Source organism: Manacus vitellinus, unplaced genomic scaffold, assembly GCF_001715985.3.
Source record: "Manacus vitellinus isolate BGI_N305 unplaced genomic scaffold, ASM171598v3 scaffold_13_pilon, whole genome shotgun sequence".
NCBI classification, from domain to species: Eukaryota; Metazoa; Chordata; class Aves; order Passeriformes; family Pipridae; genus Manacus; species Manacus vitellinus.
Genome location: NW_021938999.1, coordinates 11,450,229 through 11,472,966, shown reverse-complemented (window position 1 = coordinate 11,472,966; position 22,738 = coordinate 11,450,229). Strand labels below are relative to the sequence as shown.

Sequence of the window (22,738 nt, the reverse complement as noted above, 5' to 3'; positions counted from 1 at the left end):
CCAAGTGTGAATGAAAAAAAACCAGATCAACATCAGGTGCTTGTTTAGAATGGCTACATAATTTGTAAGCATGACTTTTCATTAAACATTTCAGTGACAGGATGGTCTGAGGACAGACTGTTCCTTCTGGGCTTTCTGGACTCTTTTCCTTCCTAAAGTTCACGGTATTGCTATTTATCCTATTCTCTGTTCATACAGTTTCCTCATCCCTGGAGTGATGCTGCACATCTGTGTAGAGCCCTGCACAGGTGGGGAACACTCACCCTTTAGGCTGGCTCTCAAACTCTTCTGTCCACTGCTCCTGGGCATCCTCCATGGAGAGGTCCACATCTCGGGTTGTGGCAAAATTGAACTCGCTACCTTCTGTCCCATGGAAGTAGATGGAGTTCCCATCTGACTGGCAGCTGTGCTGTGGGCAGAAGGAGCACATGGAAGGTCACGTGACATTGGGTTTGTAAGGTGACCTGTTCAGAGTGAGCTGTAGGTTATTGATGCCTGAAACTAAATAAAAAATGGACAGTCATCTTTTATCTTTCCTGTCCAGCCCCAACAACGATTGTGTTCTGATCTCATACCTGCTTCCCTACAAACCCACTACAGACCATGGCAAAACTGTACTTGCATTGAAAAGTCACACCCCACATCTCTGGGTGTTTATTTCTGTTTTAAAGTATTGCCGCTATGTCTGGCCCACAAACAACTGTATGTACAAATAGCTTCACTAGTATATCAAATATTGCTATGGGGATTTTGTAGGTATAAGATTTTTGTGCTATGAGACATGTCAGATCCCCACGCCCTAATTTTTGCTAGAGAGGTATTTGCGTTAAAAATTGCTATGCATTGCCATACAGTAAACTTTGGGCCTGAAGTGTGCAAGTGAAAAGGCTATATTTGTTATATTTAATTCAAATAACAAAACAAATAGCTCTAGAGGCAACTAGATCTTGTGATACCGCAATCCCAGGGGTCCTGAGACTGCTCCCAAACCCAATGTGTCTGCTTTTCCAATTTCATTTCTGCACATACTACTTCAGCAGCATAAAATGAAGCCATGTGTCTCCCCCAAGATACCCTGAGTGCCAGGACTCTTGGCCTGGAAGGAGCTGCCTGTAAGAAGAGCATGAGGGTTACAGTACAGATTTTCTTCTTTCCCCCATCCTAATTTTGTCTTCTTGTGTGACTGATAAAATGATAATGGCCTGCCAAACCTGTGGGGCTGAAACAGGTACTGGAAGCTTCTAAAGAAGATCTACCTGGCCTTAATGCAAATTGACAACCTCAGATTCTTAAAAATGGAAGCTGAAATAAGAAAATACTAATTAGAAGAATTCTGCATTCTTACCATATTTCAACATCTGAAAAAGAGATACAATAATGCCAAATTGCATTGACCTTTTCAGTATCGTCTGTGCAGTGCCCTCTTGTCTCTGAACCCCTTGGTAATGCGCCGAGGGAAAATAAGACAATCACCTCTTCTGCACTTAAAAAGGTCATGGTAGTGTCACATAAGGGAATAATTAGATTTTTAACAAAGAGAGAGGTGGGGCGAGAAAAGAAAACTGCCCAGTGCACTATTATCTATGGGATTTCATAAACAAAGTACAAAATAACACATTTTGTCATATTCTATAACCCTTCATTTATCAATGCAAGAAAGAGACATAATTGAAATTCTTTTATTGATGATTTTCAAGTATGGATGCCAATAACTTAGCAATTAATTTATATTGAGGAATGTATTTTGTGACTACATTTCTAGAGGTGTCTACACATTTAAAAAAAAATCTGAGTACTTGAAGTCTGATTTTTGTATAGAGACTTTCTGGTCTATACTTGAATGACAACAGCTCTATGTTTAGTAATGCAGAACTAAATATCACTTAAAGATATAACACACTGTAAAAATGTAAAGACTGTTTCAACTGCTAAAATAAAGAAATTGCTGTTAAAGTGTTTTTCTTCTAAAGAAAGGCCAAAGCAATAGAAAGAAGTGTTGATAATTTCTCACAGAAATTAAATAGATTTTGTCACAAGTCTCCTTGCTCTGCTAATGCAGCATATACACAGTACATCACATATGCCACTGAAAAGGCAGAAAAATTTACATATCGAGTATATTATAACTAGCAGAAATTAATGACATAGTTTTATATCTTTTCTTTGAAAAACAGCAGTTGTACTATGCAGTTATTTATAATTGACTGAGAAATTGCTTTTGTTTACTGATTTTACCCTTCACGCTCACAGGTATTGCTAACAGCAGAATTTTAAGAGTAATTTGTTTATTGTCCTTCTTGCTTTTCAAAATTTTCCTCATTTTCTGAACAGAAATGAGGTATGCTTTATCTGTCAATCAATCTGTCACAAAAGTCCTATTATTTGCAGGCTGTCAAATAAATACACTAAAAATTAATATTCAGGCTAAAACTTAATTCAAATTTATACATAACTCTTCATCTCAGGAAACAAATAGACAAATAGACTACTGACATAGTTATTACAATTGCATCAAGCTTTGAAAAATCCTTTACAAGTCTTACTTATTTCTCAGTTGCTAAGTTATATGTAAGTATGTATTTGATAGTGGATATGTAATTATTAAAAAAAAATTTATTAATTTAAACACAAATCAGATACAACCCCGTTATCATTTAATATTTGTATGTCCTTCTGCTGTCTAGCAGAATACTTACTGAAGTACATCTGATGAAGTTTTCATTTAGGTTGTCAAAATAAATAAACGGCCAGTTTGGCAAAGGGGTGAGTAAGTAATTATTTATACAGTGGTGTATGATCAACCTTTTAAGAAAGCTCAAAATCATCATTTATTTAATTAGTTTTATAAAGCTATGTTTAGGCTTTTATACATCGCTACATAGTACCTATGAATATGTATTTTATGCATATTTTATGTGTTAATGAATTGCACAACGTATGGCTCAAATCACAATCTGCTCATGTTAGCTTTGAGTCTCATATGAAACAGCTACACAGAAGAAAAGTTCAGAGTGGGGTTTAATTCCCTCTGTTATTCTAAATACCCATGAAACCAGTAATAGAAGCTCATGACCTTTGAAGTTAATGACCTTTACAGAAACTAAGAAAAATGTTCAAAGCAAAGGTATGGCTTTTAAATAAGTTCTGAGGGCGGGCCATAATTTTCTTGTATGGTTTTGACCCATTTGGGACCCTGGACACATTCCCATGGGAGGAACAGATATGAATAAGCTCTATGAGCCATGCTGTCCCAGCAAGGGCCAGGGCACCTCTGCTCATGATCTTATTCTCTACTACCTGCCATATTTCCCTCACCTGTATAACCATCACTCTCAGTTCACTCTTAGCTTCCATATTTTCTTTTAACTTTCCAAGCAGTCACTATCTGTCTCTGCTTTTACTGTTTCTTTTTCATCTGAAGGGCTGCTGAGGGGAGAAAAACCTCAAAGAGCTCTCAGTCAAATTTTCCAGGAGATGGTCCCTTGCCCCCAAGTACATTGTCAATCTGGTTCAACATCCAGGAGGCCGCTGATTGTGTTGGATGACTTGGTGGTTTTGTTACAGGGCTTGAACAGATTAAAGATGGAAGTGAAAGCATCAAACTCGTTGTCGCTTTAGGTTCAACCCAAGATTTGAACTCAAGTCTTTAGAAACAAAGAACTAAAGTACAATTTACATACTGTGTTGCCTCTTTCCCAAATTAAAGGCCTTGCCCTTGCAGTAATGGTCTGCATATTTCCAGTATTTAAGGACTGAATTTTAAAAGTATTTATTTTGTCATTTTAAAGTGATAAAAAATATGGAGTGGACATGTAATGTGTTTGAAACTAACTGGATTAAGTTCTCCCTAAACTGGAGATACTGCAGACTGTGTAGATGCAGAGTTCTCTTTTATGAATGCCAGATTAAATTTGTTCTCCATTTTATATTTTATTTACATTTAAATGATTTATAAGATAAGAACGAATTAACTTCTGTGCAAATTTTGTAACTAGAAAGGCCAAATGACAGCAACTTGTAGGATGTTTCTCCTTGTTGTTACCATGGAAGCATCAGCTGTAGGTCCACAATTAAAGCAGCATTCAATTTTTTCTGAAGAGGATTAAAAGCATGTGGAACATTTAGTGTGTTGTGCAAATTACAACACTGAAAAGTTAACTAGTTTGTAAAGAAAAATTAATTTAGAAAATAAATTCTTTGACAAATCTGATAAACTTCATTTAACAAAGTTTTCTCCCAAATTGCCTACTAATAGAACATAGGACACTTGCAGGCACTTGAATGCAGCCACTTCATAAAAGTAGCTGTTTCCCATTGTTTGCAACTGGAATGGGACTATCAGGCTGCCATAAGTAAACTATTGTATTCCTAAATAAACAACCCCTGCCCATTGCCAAATGGAAAGAAGCCAAGTCCTGTTCAGAGATCATGGTGATCCCAAGTGAAAAAAAGAACCAAATTCCAACAAATAGATTAATTTAATCTGGCACTGCCAATACTATTATGCACTAGCTGTAATTGTTAAGCTATTGCTCTGCAAGAATAGGGCAAAATGAAAATTGGCTGGATGTATTCCCAAATCTCAACATTCTTGGATTTGGTTTCAATCTAATCTTCACTCTGAATTTGCTGTGTTTCTGAAGTCTGCCTACTGGATAGTTATGGTATTGCTGTTTTTTCCCCATTTTCAAGGCCCTGCATGGTTTATCCACACCTGCCTCCACCATCTCCCATATGCACCACCTCATGGCTCACTTTTCCTTGACTGCCAATGCTTGTCACTGTGTCTGCTGGTGAGACAACCAGGCTTGCATGCACTTGCCCATTCTGCCCACCAGGCTTGTCAAATTCCCCATATGATGTCTTTCAGACACTTCCTTGGTGCTCTCTTTAACAAGCCTTATCATTCGTCACACTGAAGAATGCACTGCTGACCAGGATCAGCACTCTCCTCTCTTGCAATATTTCCTGTTACTCCCACACCTCCCCATCCCCAGCTTATCTCCTGTTTTATAAATTCATGGCAATTTCCTGGCACACAGGCTATCTTTTGGTTTGCACCTTAAGAGGCAACAATGGTACATTCCTTACTCAGGGCTCTTTGATGCCATGGTGTTACCACTATTACAAAAATATATTTTCCTGCTAAAATTGCTGTTATCTATAAATATTTCTAGTTTATAAGTACAGTTCTTAGCCAAACTGCCTGTGAGACCCATCAAGTCTTATTAATTCAGGTGAGCTTTCTATTGTACATTATGAGGATATCAGCTAATAATTTGAAGATACAGAATATGGGAGAGAGAGCAATGCATGGTTTCAAAATCAAGCTTTCTCCCAGAGTCTGTCATGCACTTTATCCTGCTCTATACTCCTTATATTTTACATCTTCTACCTACAGCTTTCATCCTCGTTTTTGGGTAGGTGCTTTTAGGAAGGCCTCTTGATCATCTGAGATGCAGAAGGGTTTAAATTAGGGCTGCTGAAAACTGTAGGTCAGCCAAAAGCAGGGCACACAGATTTGGCAAAGCAGGCACTTTCCAACTGGACCTCCTTTAGGGTTTCGTAAGTAAATACTGACCAACTTTCTGTAGCATCTAAATGGCTTAAGGGCCCCAGGTAAGATCCAGGGTCCTACACCATGCAGCATGTGTGAACAATCTCCATATTTTTAAAGATTTCCAGTTCCCCCTGAAATGTGAAGTAGCACAAGCATCAACCTATGTCACAGTTGCAGCCAAGGACACAGCCCTGAAAATTTTTAGAAAGTCAAAAGACAAATATTGGGAATGTAAACAGAAGCACTGAAGTTCATCCAAACCAGCTTCTGTCCCAGTTGTTCAAGTCAAACTTGTGAATCAATACATACCTCTTGGCTTTACAGTATGGGATTTCTTTACTTGGAGAGTAGAACAGAGGGCAACTAAATGATATAACTGTGCCATTCGGCGAAGCATCAACAGGAAACACTAGTGTGAAATTCCTCAGTGTAACAGATTTTTGGCTGAGGTGTTGCATATCATCTTCCTGAGGTTCATTCCCACACTTCCACAAAAATGTTGTTCACCTCTATGCCTTTAAAGTATCCACAGTCATCTTCACCATCATTTAATTAGGTTTTTATCAGTGACGACCACTGATGCTCCTCTTCATATTATCTCCCCTGGGCCTAATGGCCCCGATGATTCTTTCAGACAGCTGTAGCCTCACGATTTAATTTTTGGCGACATTTCTTGCATTGGAATGAATGTGTTGGGCATTTGGGCAGTGCCAGCTTGCAAAGGGCTGACGGCAGATGGAAAGAAATCTGCCCAGTATGCCTTCACCTCTACACGAGCAGAGGGCCATCAATTTCCCCCATTAAGGAGTTGTCACGCAGCCCACCCAGCTGGAGGAGCATCTCTGGTAGCCAGGCTGGCTGGCGTATGCTATTCAAATACAAAATGCACTTTAAAAAGAAACAAAAATATCGTTTGTCGGCAAATTGAAAATGCATGGCTTTGACCGCAGCCAATTTTTTAATGACTGTAATATTTTAAGTGATTATTTTTGCCACTTCAGATTGCTCCTTAGAGAGGAGAGGTTTTTTAATTAAAATCTAGGCAATGCAAACAGATGAGATATGAGAAGCAGAGAAAAAAAGAAAAAAGATGAAGAAAATTAATTGAAGCAGCATTGTCAACGGAGCTATAAATTAGATATTGTGTCTTTCTGGGAATGAGTCATGCAGGTTTTAAAAAATTTTAAACTTTGACATGATAGGAGGTACAAGGATAGATTAAGTCTTGATAAAAATCACACTCTGTATGCAACGTCTCAGCCAGCAAAGACAGAATGACAGAATTTAAGGACAATTTCAAATTCTAAATTCTGTGGATTTGGCTGTAAATGCTTCTGGCCTGACATCCCTTCTTTAATCAAAGGAAAAACCACAATGTGATTAGAATACCTTCCCATGAGATAAACAGAGCTTTAATCTTTCCCACGTGCTACTTTTTTACATCATTTAACGTACAGAACTAAAACTTTGGCTGCACAAGCAGGCCAGCTGCACAGGGGGTTATAGTGCTCTTTCCCTTTCCAAAACAACGGGATGAAACTTGTCCTGTGACGTAGCAACAAACATTCATAAAGTGTGTTTTCACTCATCATTTCCAAGTAGAGACTGTTATTCAAAGGCTGAGGCTCAAAACACTTTGCTTGTTTGTGAGGGATTTGTATGATTCGTATGGGGTTCTTAATTTTCTAGGACATTTCATGATGTTTGTACAACATTGGTCATTCTGGTGATGACCGGTTTCCTTAATGAGTCATTTAACTGGCATGAACTGAACTATTCCTCTATGTTATTGGGAACTATTGATGTTTGTAGCACTCTGCCACGAGCATCATGTGTTCTTCTGAAAGCAATGCTGTGCATGTATACCACTGTAAAACTAGAGTGAGAAAGAATCAAGCAAAGTTGTTTCTACTCCTTGGCATCAAATGGGTCAATTCATGTTGTTTTCATTAATGTGCATTTCACAGTGACCTGCACAGACCAAATTCCTTCCTTCTAGGAGGCAGGAAAGACCCCTGGTGCTTTGACGCCAGCTCAGAGCTAGTGCTGGCTCCCTGCCACCGCTCCCAACACTTCCGAGCCACAGGAACTGGCATGGAGGAAGGTGCAGGTTCAGTGTTGCTGCCTGACAGCAACTCTCAGCGATTCACAGCACCACAGTCAACCACCTGTCAGTTCTAATGAACCCCTAAGCATTGTATCTAAGTATTATTAATTTAGTTAAAAGTGTGATTATTAGCAAAAAAAAAAAAAGCAAAAACAAAAAAGCAAAAGCAACTCCATGCTAGATCCAGCCCTACGGATATACAAATGCCCCCTCATGGGCACAGCTCAGAGTGGCCACACTCTCACTAAAGGGAGCCAGTCGACAGGTTCTGTGCACCCTGCAATGCTTTCTTCACCTTTCCTTCTCTCTCACACTCCTCCTTCTACCCACAGAGAAGCAGGAATGGCTCTCAGATAAGGTGCAGCAGGAAGCCTGCTTGTCTCTTCCCAGGAAGATGTGGTGGATAAGGGCTCCTGTGATGCAAAGCAGCTGGTTAGAAGGCTGGGTTTGGCCCACAGACCAAATACTGCCTTGTTATATCTTTTTCAAAAAACAAAGAAATTTTGTAGGAAGCATCTATATCTTTGTAATTTTGACCAATATAAGGTCATAGCAATTTCAATCTGCCATTTTCACAGTGGCATACATAGAGCATTACCTCTCCTCCTTCAAACATATTTGATCTGATTCAGAAAATGGAACCTGAAGGCTTTTTTAAACAAGAATTTAAAAGCAAAAAAAAAAAAAAGAGAAAAAAATCTTGTTAATTTCAGCACAAACAAACCCAAGAGAGATATATATGGAATATCAGGATGTTTGTTTTGAAAAAAGACTCTCCAAAGCCATTCCTATTAATTAACAGAGTATTCAGACATTTGGAAATCTACTCTAGAACTAGAGAGGGTCGAATAGCTTAATCAGCCTTTTGCTTTGCCAAGCTCCCAGGCCTGTGTGTATGTCTTCTCTGCTCAGTAACACACAAAACAACACAGGATCAGGAAGGACTTGCAGATCTAGGATGTGCACAGCCCTGCTCTGCTCAGGGCGTGGTAAAAGGTCAGTGTTTTACAGACGCATATTCAGCATATTTTTCTGAGTGTGAGTGCTCAGTTCTCCCACTCTCTTCCTGTGCAACTTTCTGTTCTGCTGCACTGGCATGCATATCTGGGAAATTAAAACAAGCCGAATGGTGGTGACCAGTTACTTAAAGGGCTTAGTGAATCAGGATATTGGGATTTGAAGAGTTTCAGGATTTTTTGGTCATGTACACAGTAGTGAATAGTGCGCATCAGTTGCCATTCTCTGGTCTTGAACCCAACTTGCTCAGCGAGGCTGGCACACACCTTCCCCTCCTGCCCCATCCCATGCTATGCCAGGCTGTGCACACACAGCTCAGCAGCACCAACAACTGCTGGTGTGGTCCCCAAACCCTGCAGACTGAACCGACCCAGCTGACCAGCTGGATGGCAACTTTCAGCCACCAAGTGAAGAGCAGCTGTAACTACTGAGAGACAACAATTCGGTAACTTGGCTCTTCTCAAAAATGAGAAGCGCCACTGGACTAACACATCATGATCAATACATTGATGCTCCAGTGTCTGTCATGATCCATACTGCTTTTTCCCAGAAGTGGAAAAATTTCAGAGACAGGTGGTTTGGTCTCCATGCTATTATTATGTAATCAAAGCACTGCAGAGACATAAGGTTGTGAGGTTGTTTCCCTTCTCAGCCTCAGTTTTTGAGCTTACACATCCAATTTTGGCCCAGGGCAATCAGAGAAAACAAAAAAACCTTTGTACTTCAAATGTTGTACCTCAAAACACAGCAATTACAGGTCAAATACATAAGAAATATGAAGTGTCCACTGAAGGAAGAGATCACTTTTCTGTTCTATAGGAGTAGAGATCCAAGAAGTATTACTGAAGGAAGATCTTATCTTTCCCCCCAGTTAGCTATGAAGTCTTGAGGTTCCCAGACCTTTAACAGCTCTCACAGCACAGCACCATCTCATGCATTTCAGCAATCTCAACCACCAGTGCAACATTCGTGTCCACGCTCATGCTCAGAGCTGTCACTGGATATATTGAAACAAGGTCAGGAATTTATCCTGTTCAACACCCTTCTACACAGTCCAACACAGATAAATACGTTCCAGTGGATTCAATTAATCTCCTAAGGGTTGCTTGACCTTGCTAGCAGCATCTCTCTTGCCTTTTGCTGCCTTCTTTGGAACCAAACCACACAAATTCAGTGGCTTATCTCTCAGCTTGCATCCTATTTCAATAGCCAGGTCCAGCTGCGTCTGCAACCAGCCATGTGCTTTCAAAGCAGTAGCAACCACTCCTGAGAGCAGCAAGAGACCTAAGGAAATTCTTGGTCCAAGATCAAGCAGACTGGGAGAGGAGGAGAAACTGCTTCCCAAGCTGGGCTCAGGCAAGTTCCCACAGGGTTTATTGAGAACACTGTATCCAAACCCACCAAACTGGAGTGAACACATTGCTGTAGAATTACCATTAATACTGGCACTGTCCACTCCAGTGACTGAGTTGATCACAGAACCTAAGCCAGGACCCAGAGAGTAGTTTTTATGGTAGTACTTTCATTCATTTCAGTTGCCTTTTAAATTTGCTAATCTGAGCAGTTTTACCAGTAGAACTCCTGGATTTGTAACGTTTACTACTTATTTTAGTAGAGTTCAAGTACTACCAAAGTAAGCTTTCGACAGAAAAAACCCCAATTTCTTTGCAACTTGGTAATCATCCAGTAAGAGCATGTACAAGGCATAACAAGCAATTTTAAAAGACATTTTATTTCTTTTTGTTTTTCTTAATATTTCACCAGGACTATTTAGCAAATTCTTGATGTCTGGGAAGAAAAAGGACTTGTAGGAAAAAGGGAATAAAATTATCTGTGATGCAAGCTATCCCTGTAACACCGTTAGGGTTTCTCAAACATTATTCTGTGGGCCAATGCCTTTGACTATGATAGAGAAATCTCCTAAAACTTTCCCCTATGCCATTTTTGATGTCACTAGCACAATCTATAAAGATTCTTACTTTTCTATTTATACAAAATATTGTGTTTGTGATGAACTGAGGTTAGGGAAATGGTAAGTGTTTAAAGAAAATATTACAAGTTTTGTAAATTTTTATATAATGTTCTAAGCATGAAAAGAAAAAAAAAAGTCAGAAAATTGTTCTTGATCCTAGAATGCTACGACAGGGTTTATGCTGATCTGATGTAAATCTTGACCCAGTTTATAGTTTTACTTTTGACGTAACATGAAATTCACACTGCAAAATCTGTTCAAATTATATTTGGCAAGATTGTTCCTGAAAATCTGAGGAAGACTGGAGCCAGAACCTTAAAAATGTAATTTGAGTAAAAGAGTGCTCTGGTGATAATCTAGATACACTGCAGGGTCCCATGAAGAATAAAAGCCCTGTATCATGTATAGCTTTAATCCAGTGTGGCTACGCTGCAGTCTTCCGCACATCCTTAACCTGGTGTAAGTGGCTACACTTAGATGTCAGCTGGGAACAGGTATTTGCACATTTCACTTGTACTTAAAACAGAAGATGACCTTGGAGAAATTGCAGGTTCCTGAATCCTCACCTGTGGCACATATAAGGCTTGAGCTTAAATGGGATTTCTAGAAATACTCAGTGATTCCTGGGTTTAGGTCCCTTATCTGTCATGTAACCATAGTTGTGTATTGACACAAACTGGCTGAATTTAACTAAACAAACCCCAAAATAATCACCAACATCACACACAAAAAAAAAATCATCATCATCATCAACAACAACAAAAGAGGTTTATTTGCTGAAGTTTAGATGCTATTTGCAGGTGTTTCAGAAGGAGCATGCAGTATTTAGGCTTGGCTATCTGAGGAGAAGTGATGGTGCCTATGGTACATTGATCCTTGCTTTGGTTTCACACCTTCACATGTATGGGCTGGATTTTAAAATCCAGAGATAAGACTGACAAAACAACAAGTGTGAACTGATCACATAGTATTCATTAAATATGCAGGACATTATTTGACTCTAAAATCTCACGTAAAAACTTTGTCAATGTAGTTTAAATGGTCTTGCTTAAGTAAACAAAAGAGAAATACACAGGTACTATGAGTAGTAGATTAGTGGGAATATTTATTTCTAAAACTATTAGTGTGAGGTCCTTCATATCAGGTTCTGTGGGAAAAGGATGAGGCCAAAACCAACCTCTTACTGCCCTAGTATTCAACATCTGTTTCCCGTGCAATTGCCAAAACCATTACCAGCATCATAAATGAACCCTGACATAAATCTGCTTTTTTTGTGAATGAAAAATAGGGTGAAACCAGAGAGTCATCTGCTGTTCAACTTCTGGCTGCTTGGAAACACAGAAAGCAAGAATCCAGCTGCTTTCCAAATACTGAACAACTCTGCACGTTAAAGAACTCTGTGCACAGAGATCTTGCTGGGCTCCTTAGAGTTTTTGCCAAGGCATAATGGTCTGGCTGGATTTCATACACCAAAACAGGATCATGCCAAAAAAGAGAATATTAAGGAGCAGCCGCTACTTGAATGTATGCTGCAATGAAAATGGGACATTCACAGACAGAAAAATTGGGAAACCATATTTTTTGTGTTGGTTTGTGGTAAAGTGAGTAGCTGTAGCTCAATAACACCAAGTGAAACAAGCAGGTAGTTTTCAAAATATCCAACAGAAAGATTTGAATTTGTTTCAAAAATATTGCACTGTTTTGCTAAAAGGAAGCTGTTTCACATTTTCTGTTACATGATCTTTGACATGACAGAATAAACTGCCATTTGGTCTTGGTCATGGCAGAAAAGTCTAAATGTTTTAGAAAGCCCCAGTGGGACAGGGGAAAGGTAAAAACAAAGTTAAAGTGAGCCCAATTCTAGAAGCAGATGGAGTGATCTGAACAGCCTTGTGTTCACAGTTTGTTTAGATGTTACTGTTTTCTTCTACATACAAGAGTAATAATAACATTAAGCCCTGGAAATTCAGACTAACCTTAACTGTGGCCCCAGGAAAGAAAAGCCAGTTGCCAGTATCCACAGGGTCCAGATTATCTTCTAACACAACTTTTCTGTGAGCAGCATTTATGATCAGGATGTTGTCCAATGCCCAACAGGCTTCATACACATCACCAGCATGAACATAATCCTGTTTCCACTGAAAATGGATGTTCTCCCCTTTAGCATCTTCAGGAAGGTACAAGATGTGGATGATTGTGCTGATGTTGGAAGGGGCACTGAAAAATCAACGATATGAATTTAGACAAATTTTAAGCCATAGCCAGGAAAACTGTTCCCTCAAATAACACATTTACTAGGTGTGACACAGCTGTGCTGATGACTCTTGTATGCTGTTTTGTGGAGATCAGAAAATATCTGCCTTGAGGCAGAGTCCTACTGTGCCAGGCAGTGCACATCCAGCCCTAACAGGCAGCTCTGATTCAAAGAATAAAGCAATAAACAACAGATCATTGCAGATGTTTCAAGAGCAGCAAGGTAGAGCAGGACCATGTCCATGCTCAGTGCTGGTCACAGCTCTGAGGTGACTGGGCAGACTCCGAGGTGACTGACTCAGAAGGACTGAGGTTCGAGCTGAGCTCTGGGTGAACATCTTTACATTGCTAGGGGCAATGAAAGGACTGAGTTCTGTGTGTAAGGAAGAAACGGTGAGAATTATTATTTTTGGTTTATTAATCACCCAGTCAAGGAATTAGCTACATTCAAACTTCAGGATGCAAGGAGTTACAAAATTGGTGTTTCAAGATGTCAGCTACTCAACCTTGCTTTTGTCTCGGTAGTGATGCTTTCAAGGGTGAATAGTTAGTTAGAGACAAACTAGAGCTTTTATGGAAAAAGGGCACCAATATATTGGTTTTAGAGAAGAAAATAGGAACTTCTCTTTTGAAAGCAAAGCAAAATGCTGAAAAGCAACTGCATTTGTCCCATATTCACACCCAGAATCTGCCCCCACAAATCACCCTGCACTTGCTAAATGTTATGTCTGTCACCCTCCACTGCAATGCTGCTCTGAGACATTGTCACTTCTCCCTGAGCCCACACAGAGCACCCGTCTTCCCCAAGAGATCCTTCCTCTCCCTCCCTCCTGGGAGTCCAGAGGTGAAATCCCACTGACACAGCACACACCAACACGACACCTCCCCTTCACAGCTGCCCTCCTGTCCCATGTCTCCCCAGTTCTCCCACCATTCCCTGGAGCTGTGTGTAGCGCAGTGAAAGTCGCTGAAGCACATTCAAATAAACACCGTAATTCATACAGACCACAGGAGAAACGAGCATCCTTCCATAATTCATCCTTTCCACTTCGCACGACACTGCTCTATTGACCTATTTTCTACTGGTGGCTCCAGCATCAAAGTTGAGGCAAGAGAGATCATACTGTATACGCATTAACTTCAAAAAATTTGGGTTTCAAGAGTTGCGTTGGCACCATCACAACTCTTCAGTTTCCTGGCTTGCAGAGCTATGAGAGCAAGTGAGCTGAATTTATGGACTAGGTGTGTAATTTTGCATCAGTGTGAGAAAAATAAAAGGTATTATGTGGTTACTCTGAGGCAACACCAGTGCTTGCAGTGAAGTTATTCTTGCTTTATATTTTTCTGAGATAAGAATGAGTACCGTTTGTTTTAATAAAATTTTTCATAATTTATGCTTTTTAAATGAAATCCTAACCTTACTCCCACAAGGAGTTGGAGGATGAGATTCTGAAATCCACAGTCTTGCAGCTACAGTTTTGCTTATTCATCAAAAATTAAGGAGCCTTTTGCTCTGCAAGTTGTATCAATGGAGTGAAAATAGGCTCAAGCAAATCACCTGTGTAGCACAGACACTAGGGTAATGCAGGAAGGCAGACTGAGATGCTATGAGGACATTACATATAAATGACAATTTTTTCTTCCCCAGTTCTATAACTATGTATATATGCAATTGTGCAAAATGTTTTTCCTAATGTTCTTTAAAAAATACTATGGTCTCTTAGAAAAATCCATCTCTGACACTGACTTTCTTTTTAAAGGTGTGCACATTGCAATTAAAAAATTTAATTTTCCCATTCATAGTTCTTTGTGCTTTCATGTAAACCAGTCTGTATAAAAGCAAGCCACTATTCACCACAATCTTGTTACTACAAGAATGTTAAGAGTGAAGCGTTCATATCAAACTATAAACTATTTTTATTGAATATTTTATCCTACCAATGTAGAAAATTGTAGCACTATAAAATATGGCTCTCGCTGACATTAAAAGCGATGCTAAAATGCAGAAGTCATCAAAGTTTTGGTTTTTCAGGCACCAGAACATGCTGGTTATTGGAGTTGCACTTTAAGACTGAAGTCATTCTCACCTCCCACATACTCAGTGGATGAAATTGTGATTTACCAAACCCAGCGGCAGTTCTGCAATTAGCAAGGAATTTCACCCTTCATCTTTTAACGTGTATGACCAAGTGAAAACTGAAAAGTTAACAAATAAAACAAGTTTTAAAAGAGCCAGGTTTAAACACCAGCTGCCCAGCTGGAAAGCATGAAAATGATTAAAAAGCTCTAACAAACCTAATTTTCTCCAGCTGAGTCCAATCTGCAGAACTGTTCTTACTGTAGGACACGGTGATGCTGGGATCTGAGTAACTAAATCGACAGGAACCCGATCCTGAGAAAAGCAATAACATGAGAAGTGTTACGACACAATGAAGCAATAAATGATTCTCCAATAAGCTGACTGTTGCTGACTGTGCCTTTGTCACATTATCACTTCTCCTGATTTTAAAGCACTTTGATTGATGATGAAATTTCCTGTGATCTGTTGCTGAAGGTAAACACAAAATAATGCATGTTTTATGAGTCAGAAGTAAAGTAGAAATGATAAATCACAGCAGTGCCATGTAATCTCTGCAAATTTCCCAGGGGAAGCCAAGCAAATTACTTAACGCCCCCAACTGCAGAAAAGCCCCACCATATAATGTTTAAACAAAACCTTTTTATTAGAGAATAATCCAGATAACAGAATTCATAGGGAAAACAGTAAGAGACTGTTTTTCATATTACTATATTAAAAAAAACAATACCAGAAATAAAAATACAGTAAGTAAGAGGAAAATATATACAGAATTACTTGAGCCAAACAAAAGTGCTTTAGGAATTTAAAAGAATAAAGATGTTACAAAGTTATTTATTTTAAGGTTGCCTGAAGAGAATTAAATTAAGAAATCATCCAATATACTCCCTAGACCCTATAATTAATAACAAACATTTGATGCTGATCTGGGAATCTCAGAACACTTTACAAAGATGAACTAATTAAGCCTTATGGCACCCCTGCAAGGTAGGGTAATATATTTACTTTTGATTTATAAAAGGGTGCCTTCTGGGTGTTGTCACAAAAGATAAGCTTAACAATTAATACATGGGACAGTCAAAATAACACAAAACTAGGACTAGAAAACATGATAAACAACTTGAGTGGTAATTAAATACACTAAAAATACTATTTTTCCTCAGACACCAGCTAATTCATCCGCATCAGGAAATTCAGTGCTCAGTGAAAAAGACAAATCCTAACATGTGCTCCGAAGAGCTTTACTTCATGATCATGTCGAAATGTGAGACTCAAAACAGGAGACATCAGCTGCCTTCCACATTTAAGAGAAACAGTTCTCAATGAAGCAGTATCTCTGATGGCATCAAGATACTGTTGAGTGAGTACCACAGCTTTGCTCACAGTATAACTACGTATTTTGTGTTACAAGTAGTATGTTATGTTTATATGTCTCAGTTACATTAAATCACACTGAAAGTTGTGTATATACATATTTTTATATACATATAAATGCATATATACACTGCTGACCATAAAATACTATCATTTTCAAACCTGGGGTGCTTATTTTTGTAATGAAATAAACGGCCTGATTAAAAAGGTGTTAACCACTTGTACAAGAGAACAGCTTACACATTTTAATGGGAACATATGTCATTAAGCACACTGCTTGCAGCCCCAGCTCCCCCGAGGCAGTTCACATTTGCAGCTCTCAGCTCTACAGAACTGCTTTTCTACTCTGAAACACACATCACATACCTCTGCAGGGGGAATACCACTCCAAAACATGGGATGAAATCCTGTCTATAATCTTGCCTGATGCATCAACTAGCATCCTGAAAATGATCCACAAAGTTGCTTTCCTGTATCTTTTACTAACGTTAAATTGCAAGTAGAGTAACAGATACTTCCGAACCACTACAGCTGCGTGTGGTACATTCAGCTGGTCTGACACATATTCTTGCTGCAAAGAGGCACAGAATAATTAATATCGCAAAGGCAGCAGGACTTTGAATTACCAACCATGTATCCAAAATGACTACAAAGCAACTGTCTGGTTATATTTTACTGACAAGGCATTTTATTTCTATCATATTAAAACAAAATGATGTCAGGAAAAGCCTCTGGATTTCATATTTGCCCATCTGGTGAGATGGTCTACTTTACTAAGTGACATCTGCTGTCAGCTCCTACTTCTGTGGAATTTAGGAGCTCCAACCCTTAATCACACATTTTATTCCAGGGAAATTCAGTTCAAATAACAGTGAACTTCAGCCAGTTTAACCACTTTGGCTGGCCAGAGGCTGTGAGGCAAAACAACAACATACTGAGTTTCCTGTTAAACAGAAATTAAGGGAATATAAACAGTAAAAATAAACAGCAATATAGATTTTATAACATGTGCCATTCCAGTTAGTGTTACAATCAACTTCTGGTACAGTGCTCTTAAACAAAGCTAAGTCCAAATATGCTGCTTAAAAAGGGGAGAAGGCCAGATTTGCTGCACCATCAATATAAAAAATGTTGTCTGTTAGATCTGAACACCCACAAACTATGCAATGAAGATCAAAGCTATTGCTTAAAAGAAACGAGGCCACTCAAAAAGGGCTTTGTAAGGTAGATGCAGTATTTCACTTGTGATACTGAAAAAAGAGCAATGGAGGCAATGAAAAGAAGGGAGAAAAATGCTGGGTGTTATCATTATTTTAATAAGCAGGGCAGGTTGTATGAAGATTAAAATTAGTTTGGGAAAGTCCACGAGGTCAGTGCAGGTAGCAATTACTGGCTGTGATGACAAATGTATTTTTATCGGTGTTTAAACTCTCTTTATGTATGATGACTCAAAATCATAAAATAGCAAAATTATTTTTCATGTAACCATTTAATTCTGCAAAACCTGAACTGACAAAAAAAAAAGAAAGTAATACATCTGAAGAAAACCATCAACATGGTTCAGGCTTTGTTCTTTGATATTTGAACCATATATTTTAAATATACAAGAAGCATATGGATCTGGTGCTTGAATCTTTTATAAAACTATTGTAGATCCTAGTCTACATTAAGAATTTCTTCCTAAGAAAAGGGAAGAGGATGAACATGCAAGGTGGTCTTGCAAATCACTGGCTTTCAATATAATCTTCAATATTACTTTCAATATTACTATTACTTAATATTACTGCTATTACTCCATATTGCTGTTATTTCTGTAACCATAAACTGGGATTATTTAAAATAGAAATCTGCTTTTTGGATGTTTGCCTCTATCTCGATCGGCAAAGCTATACTCTGAATTTCCAAACAAACAGGTGATCAAAATTCAAGCAGTGCCAGCAGGAATGGAGGGCAAATTCAGCTGGGGAGGGAGGTGTCCTTCCCACTGCTCCTAGAGATGGTAATAAACAGTTTGTCAGCTCTCAGCAGAGCAGCAGGGGCAGGATGTCATGCCGTAAATCTTCACACCCTCCTGTCCTCTGAAGGAAAAGTTGTACATAAGATCTTTTGAATGGGATTAGATTAGGCTTGTTTTAAATCAGGAAAGCCCAGGTTTTGAAATAGCCACTAAAAAGGGTAGCAAACACGCACCATGATTGCTGTAAAGAAGTCTATGTTAGTAAGTCACCGTGTTAGAGAAAAATGCCATTTCTTTCTCAAACTGAGTATGTCACAGCAAAACCAATGCCTTGGTGAGGATGTTGCTTGCTAAATCTGACTAAGAGTGAGGATTATACTTTCAATATTAAGGGCTGGCACATGTAATTATCTACTGGAGGCAGGGAGCACAACAAACCATCCTCCAATCAAGAACAACCAATTTTTTTCTTTACATATATACAGGCAAGCTTGTCCTTGTGTTTCAGGAACAAAGTATTCTTCTCCTTTGGATTTATTTTACTCCTTTTGATAGGCTTTCATCTGAAGTTCACAGACTTCCAAAACTTTTGGAAAACAGCTAGTGTAGAGACAACCTTTATGGATTTAATTTTAAATGATACATTTGAAGATCAGACAGCAATTTTGTCTGTTATCAAAAATGATGAGCAGCTTCTGTTACAAAATCCAGTCATTTTCATATGCTGAATATTCTGAAACACTGATTTATTTGGCTGGTGCTTTACATGCTTGGATTTTTTCCCAAGCCACATTTCAATAAAATAAAATTTTCTCAAAGTTTAGTCCAGGCACTGATGCTAATAGAGGAGGGTTTTGACTGGCAGAGTATGGGATTGCTAAACATCTCCTGACAGCTGCTTTGTTAATTCTGCTTAGCTAAACAGGAAAGAATAGAAAAAGGAAACAAAAGTATGTTTCTCAATTGCTTTGCTGCTTATTTCAGAGGACTGGTAACCCATAGCCAGGACCTGACCAGTACTGACCACCCCCAGCATGTCCAGCTGAAACAGTCATGGCTTTTTGCCTAATTTTAGGTCTTGTTAAATAGATTTTGGGTTCCTCCAATGTTATCTAAAGTACTAGTGAATATTTTACATACCTTATTTTTTCAAATATCATGTAGGTAGAAGTACTAAGAGCACAGTATTTCAGGAGGGATTTTATGAAGGCACCACATATCAGCTATTTGTATCCAGGTATTCTGTTATTTGTATCCAGGCTGACAATGGCAGGCAAAATTAATTCTCACTACAGCTTTGCCTCCAACTGTGCCAGATTTACAGAAACCCGAGTTATACAGCTGTTGGTCTCTAAGATTTCTTAACAACATTGATTAGAAGCCCATGTTTTGCTGAGATAAAACTGGGTGCCATCTGCAAGGGAAGCAATATTTTGCTCCTTATAGAGTGTGACGTCCTACGCCTCTTGACAACCTCTTGATAGTTCCTGCAAGTGCTTCCGTGGATAAGCAGATGAGAGATCTAATGCTGGCCTTAAGGAGGATGAGTCTAATGTGGGACTGCACGAGCAAGATTTACACAAAAAAATTGTAGAAGAGTTTGAATTGGGTCCTGACTGCAGTCTGAAAAACAAAAGGGAGCTGAGAAGAATCCTGTTTATCTAACACTAGATTACTTTTATTCATTTTGTTAATGGGATGAATAATGATTAGTGTTTGCTAAGGATTATGGTTTGCTGATATCGCCTGAAATAAGTCGAACTGGATAGTTTAAACTACTAGTAGTCGAATTTGGCTGGTTTGCTAATAGTATTTTCTAAAGTAATGAACCTTACAGTTTGGTATAATGAATGCTCCATGGATTCTAATTTTTTTTAGGTGTATGTTTATATTGGCTTCTGATCAAGAACCAGATTATTTTAACAATCTTAAAAGATGGAATATTTTGTGCTGGATATACCTGAAGCTCTGGTACAGAAATATGCAATTCACTGTTCATTCCATTCTGTCTCTGAAAACTTGATCTCAAGAGAAGGTCACAAGAGCATTTTAATTTTTCTTTGAAGCAACAACTTTGAAATTAATTACAAATATGATTTTTAATTATGACATTTTAGATCTTTAGACTATTTTCAAAAGCTTGACCTTGTTTATAGAATGAGTGCAGAGCACAAAGAAATATTCTGAGTCAAAAAATATGCAAATTAAAAAGTGTAAGATCTGTATGCTATTTCATAATCATAGCCTACCTTTCCATGGGAAGAAATATTTTTATTGCTGGCTGCTTTTCTCTCCCTTATGAGAAAAGGATTTTGACTGTCTGCATCTGTGTATGTGTTCTGATAAACAATTTGAAATAAATATCTGACACTAGGAAACAAAAATGCCAATGGTGTTTGCCTTCCATAAAAATCAGAGCTATTCTAGAGTTAATGAAAACTATGAATTTTGTAATGCAAAATCTCAACCATTTATTTTCCACAGGTTTCTGGGAGCAGCTACCTTTGTTTCAGTGGCATATTTAGGCTGTTGTTCTATTTTGGAAATGCTGGGTAGTTATTCACATCTAAAGAAAAATAAAGGGTTGACAAGCATGCTAAAAGCCTCCACTATAAAACTGAAAAATATGGAAAGAATAATTAGTAAATACATTTGATAAAAATTAATCATAAGGATTTCATAAATGAAGTCCTAAAAATTAATCTGAGGCTAAACCTCAGGAGGATGGGGCCCTGAGCAAGCTGTCCTTTCCCAGAGGGTGATCCTGGTTGGAGCATGGGGGGAGCACTGGACCAGGTGACCACCCATGGGTCTCTTCCCACCCACCTCCTGCCAGGATTCCCAATAACAGCAAATGTACTCTTTACGAATTAATGCAGCTAATTTCCTATAGATGAGAAGTCTGAGGAAATACTTATCTGGCTCAACTTCCTCTTAGTCTATTTATATTCAGAGATATGATGTGCTTCCTGCGCTCACACAAATTTGTTCTCTTCTAATGAACAAGATCAGATCAGAATTCATATTGCTTTTTGTGCTGAGAACATTAAGGAGAGAAAAATAAACCAGGCAGAAAGCTGTGTTTCCCTTATGCCTGTTTCCAATTTATTCTGTTGTAAAGATGCTCAGCTATTTATAACATCTCTTTCTGAGATATAGCCAGCAGGTATGTGCTTGGGTAATATGTCTGTTGCCAAATAAATAATTACATGATGCTTCTAAATTTAAACACGTTCTTAAGTGCACCAATCTTGGAAAGAGCACCTTTCTGAAGGTGAAGTGAGCAAACTTGTTAAGGCCTGGATGAAATGGACACACAGGGATTACAGCTACCGAAACAACAGTATCATTAGTGCTCCAAAAATACTCTTATAGTTGTTCTTGAATGTCTGACCAAGTAGTAACCCCTGCATTCAGTAAGCATTTCCTACTGGTATACACATATCATATGCTTCAACATTATTGCTATTAAATAGTTAATGTGTGGAGATCCTCTAAGGCAGAGGGTTACCTTTCAATGAAGCCGGGCAAAATGTAAATGATACCATCTTAAAGTAGTTCAGTAGTACACAAATATGTATCAGTAAGTAAAAAGAGACATTTTGTGTAACTGTGTTTAGCAGCCTGGGTCAGCTGCAAAGGTCTATAATCAAGACAGTGAGCACCATAAGGTGCTGGTAAGGGTATTAAAAAACCCTTAGGAAGGGTTCAGATAGTTAAAATTTAGGAAGTTTTGTTCAAGTCCCTACAGCCAGTCCATTCTAGAGAGGCAGTAGAAAACATACATTGGTCCCAAGAACTGCTGCGTAAAAGGAGGTATCTTGAATGTAGAGATTTGAAAGTCCTTTCCTTGCCCACTTTAGTGAAATTCCCTGGCACCAAGAAAATCTGGGAAATATTTTTTCTCAAGCCAAGTTCTGAGCTGAGGCGTCTCTCTTTTCCGAAACTCTATAAAACTGATTGCCTGCCTTTAAATTTATATGGCGGTAGACAATAATTAGTTTGGTAAAAGCTGTTTTTTTGCAATTCCTGATGGACTTTTCTATTTTTATATGCTTTTGCTTTCATGGAAACCCCTTCCCTTGCCCAATGGAAAAAGAGCCAGGAGCATTTTGCTGAGCTGGGGGCTTCTCTGCTTCCTCCCTGGGTACTACAGATGCTTTGTTGTTTGAGTTAATTCAAAAATGGCCATTTTTAATCACACAGAAGTGTTATCCTCATACAATGATATGAGCAGGATTAAGATGAAAGTCCATCTTTAATCCAGCATTTATTATTTGCAGAGACCAATTCCATAATGGCCCACGTTTGAGTGTGAGGTGGTGGCATGGCCACCTGCCCTGGATCTGAATCCTGAGGCTCTCTTTATCTTTTCTGCTTTTCTTCATGTAGTAAATCTGTAATGCTCACATTTTAATTCC

At 38.6% G+C, this 22,738-nt stretch overlaps 1 protein-coding gene across 1 annotated transcript in view; it reads right to left on the bottom strand.

The window, feature by feature from the left end:
- The window catches only part of RELN (reelin), a 265,985-nt gene that overhangs the window by 113,131 nt on the left and 130,116 nt on the right, over positions 1-22,738 (bottom strand). The window contains exons 9-11 of the mRNA XM_018068188.2: positions 15,205-15,301; positions 12,633-12,873; positions 264-409 (exon numbers count right to left, since the gene is read on the bottom strand). Coding sequence (XP_017923677.2) covers positions 264-409; positions 12,633-12,873; positions 15,205-15,301 — 484 coding nt within the window. The remainder of the gene's footprint in view (positions 1-263; positions 410-12,632; positions 12,874-15,204; positions 15,302-22,738) is intronic.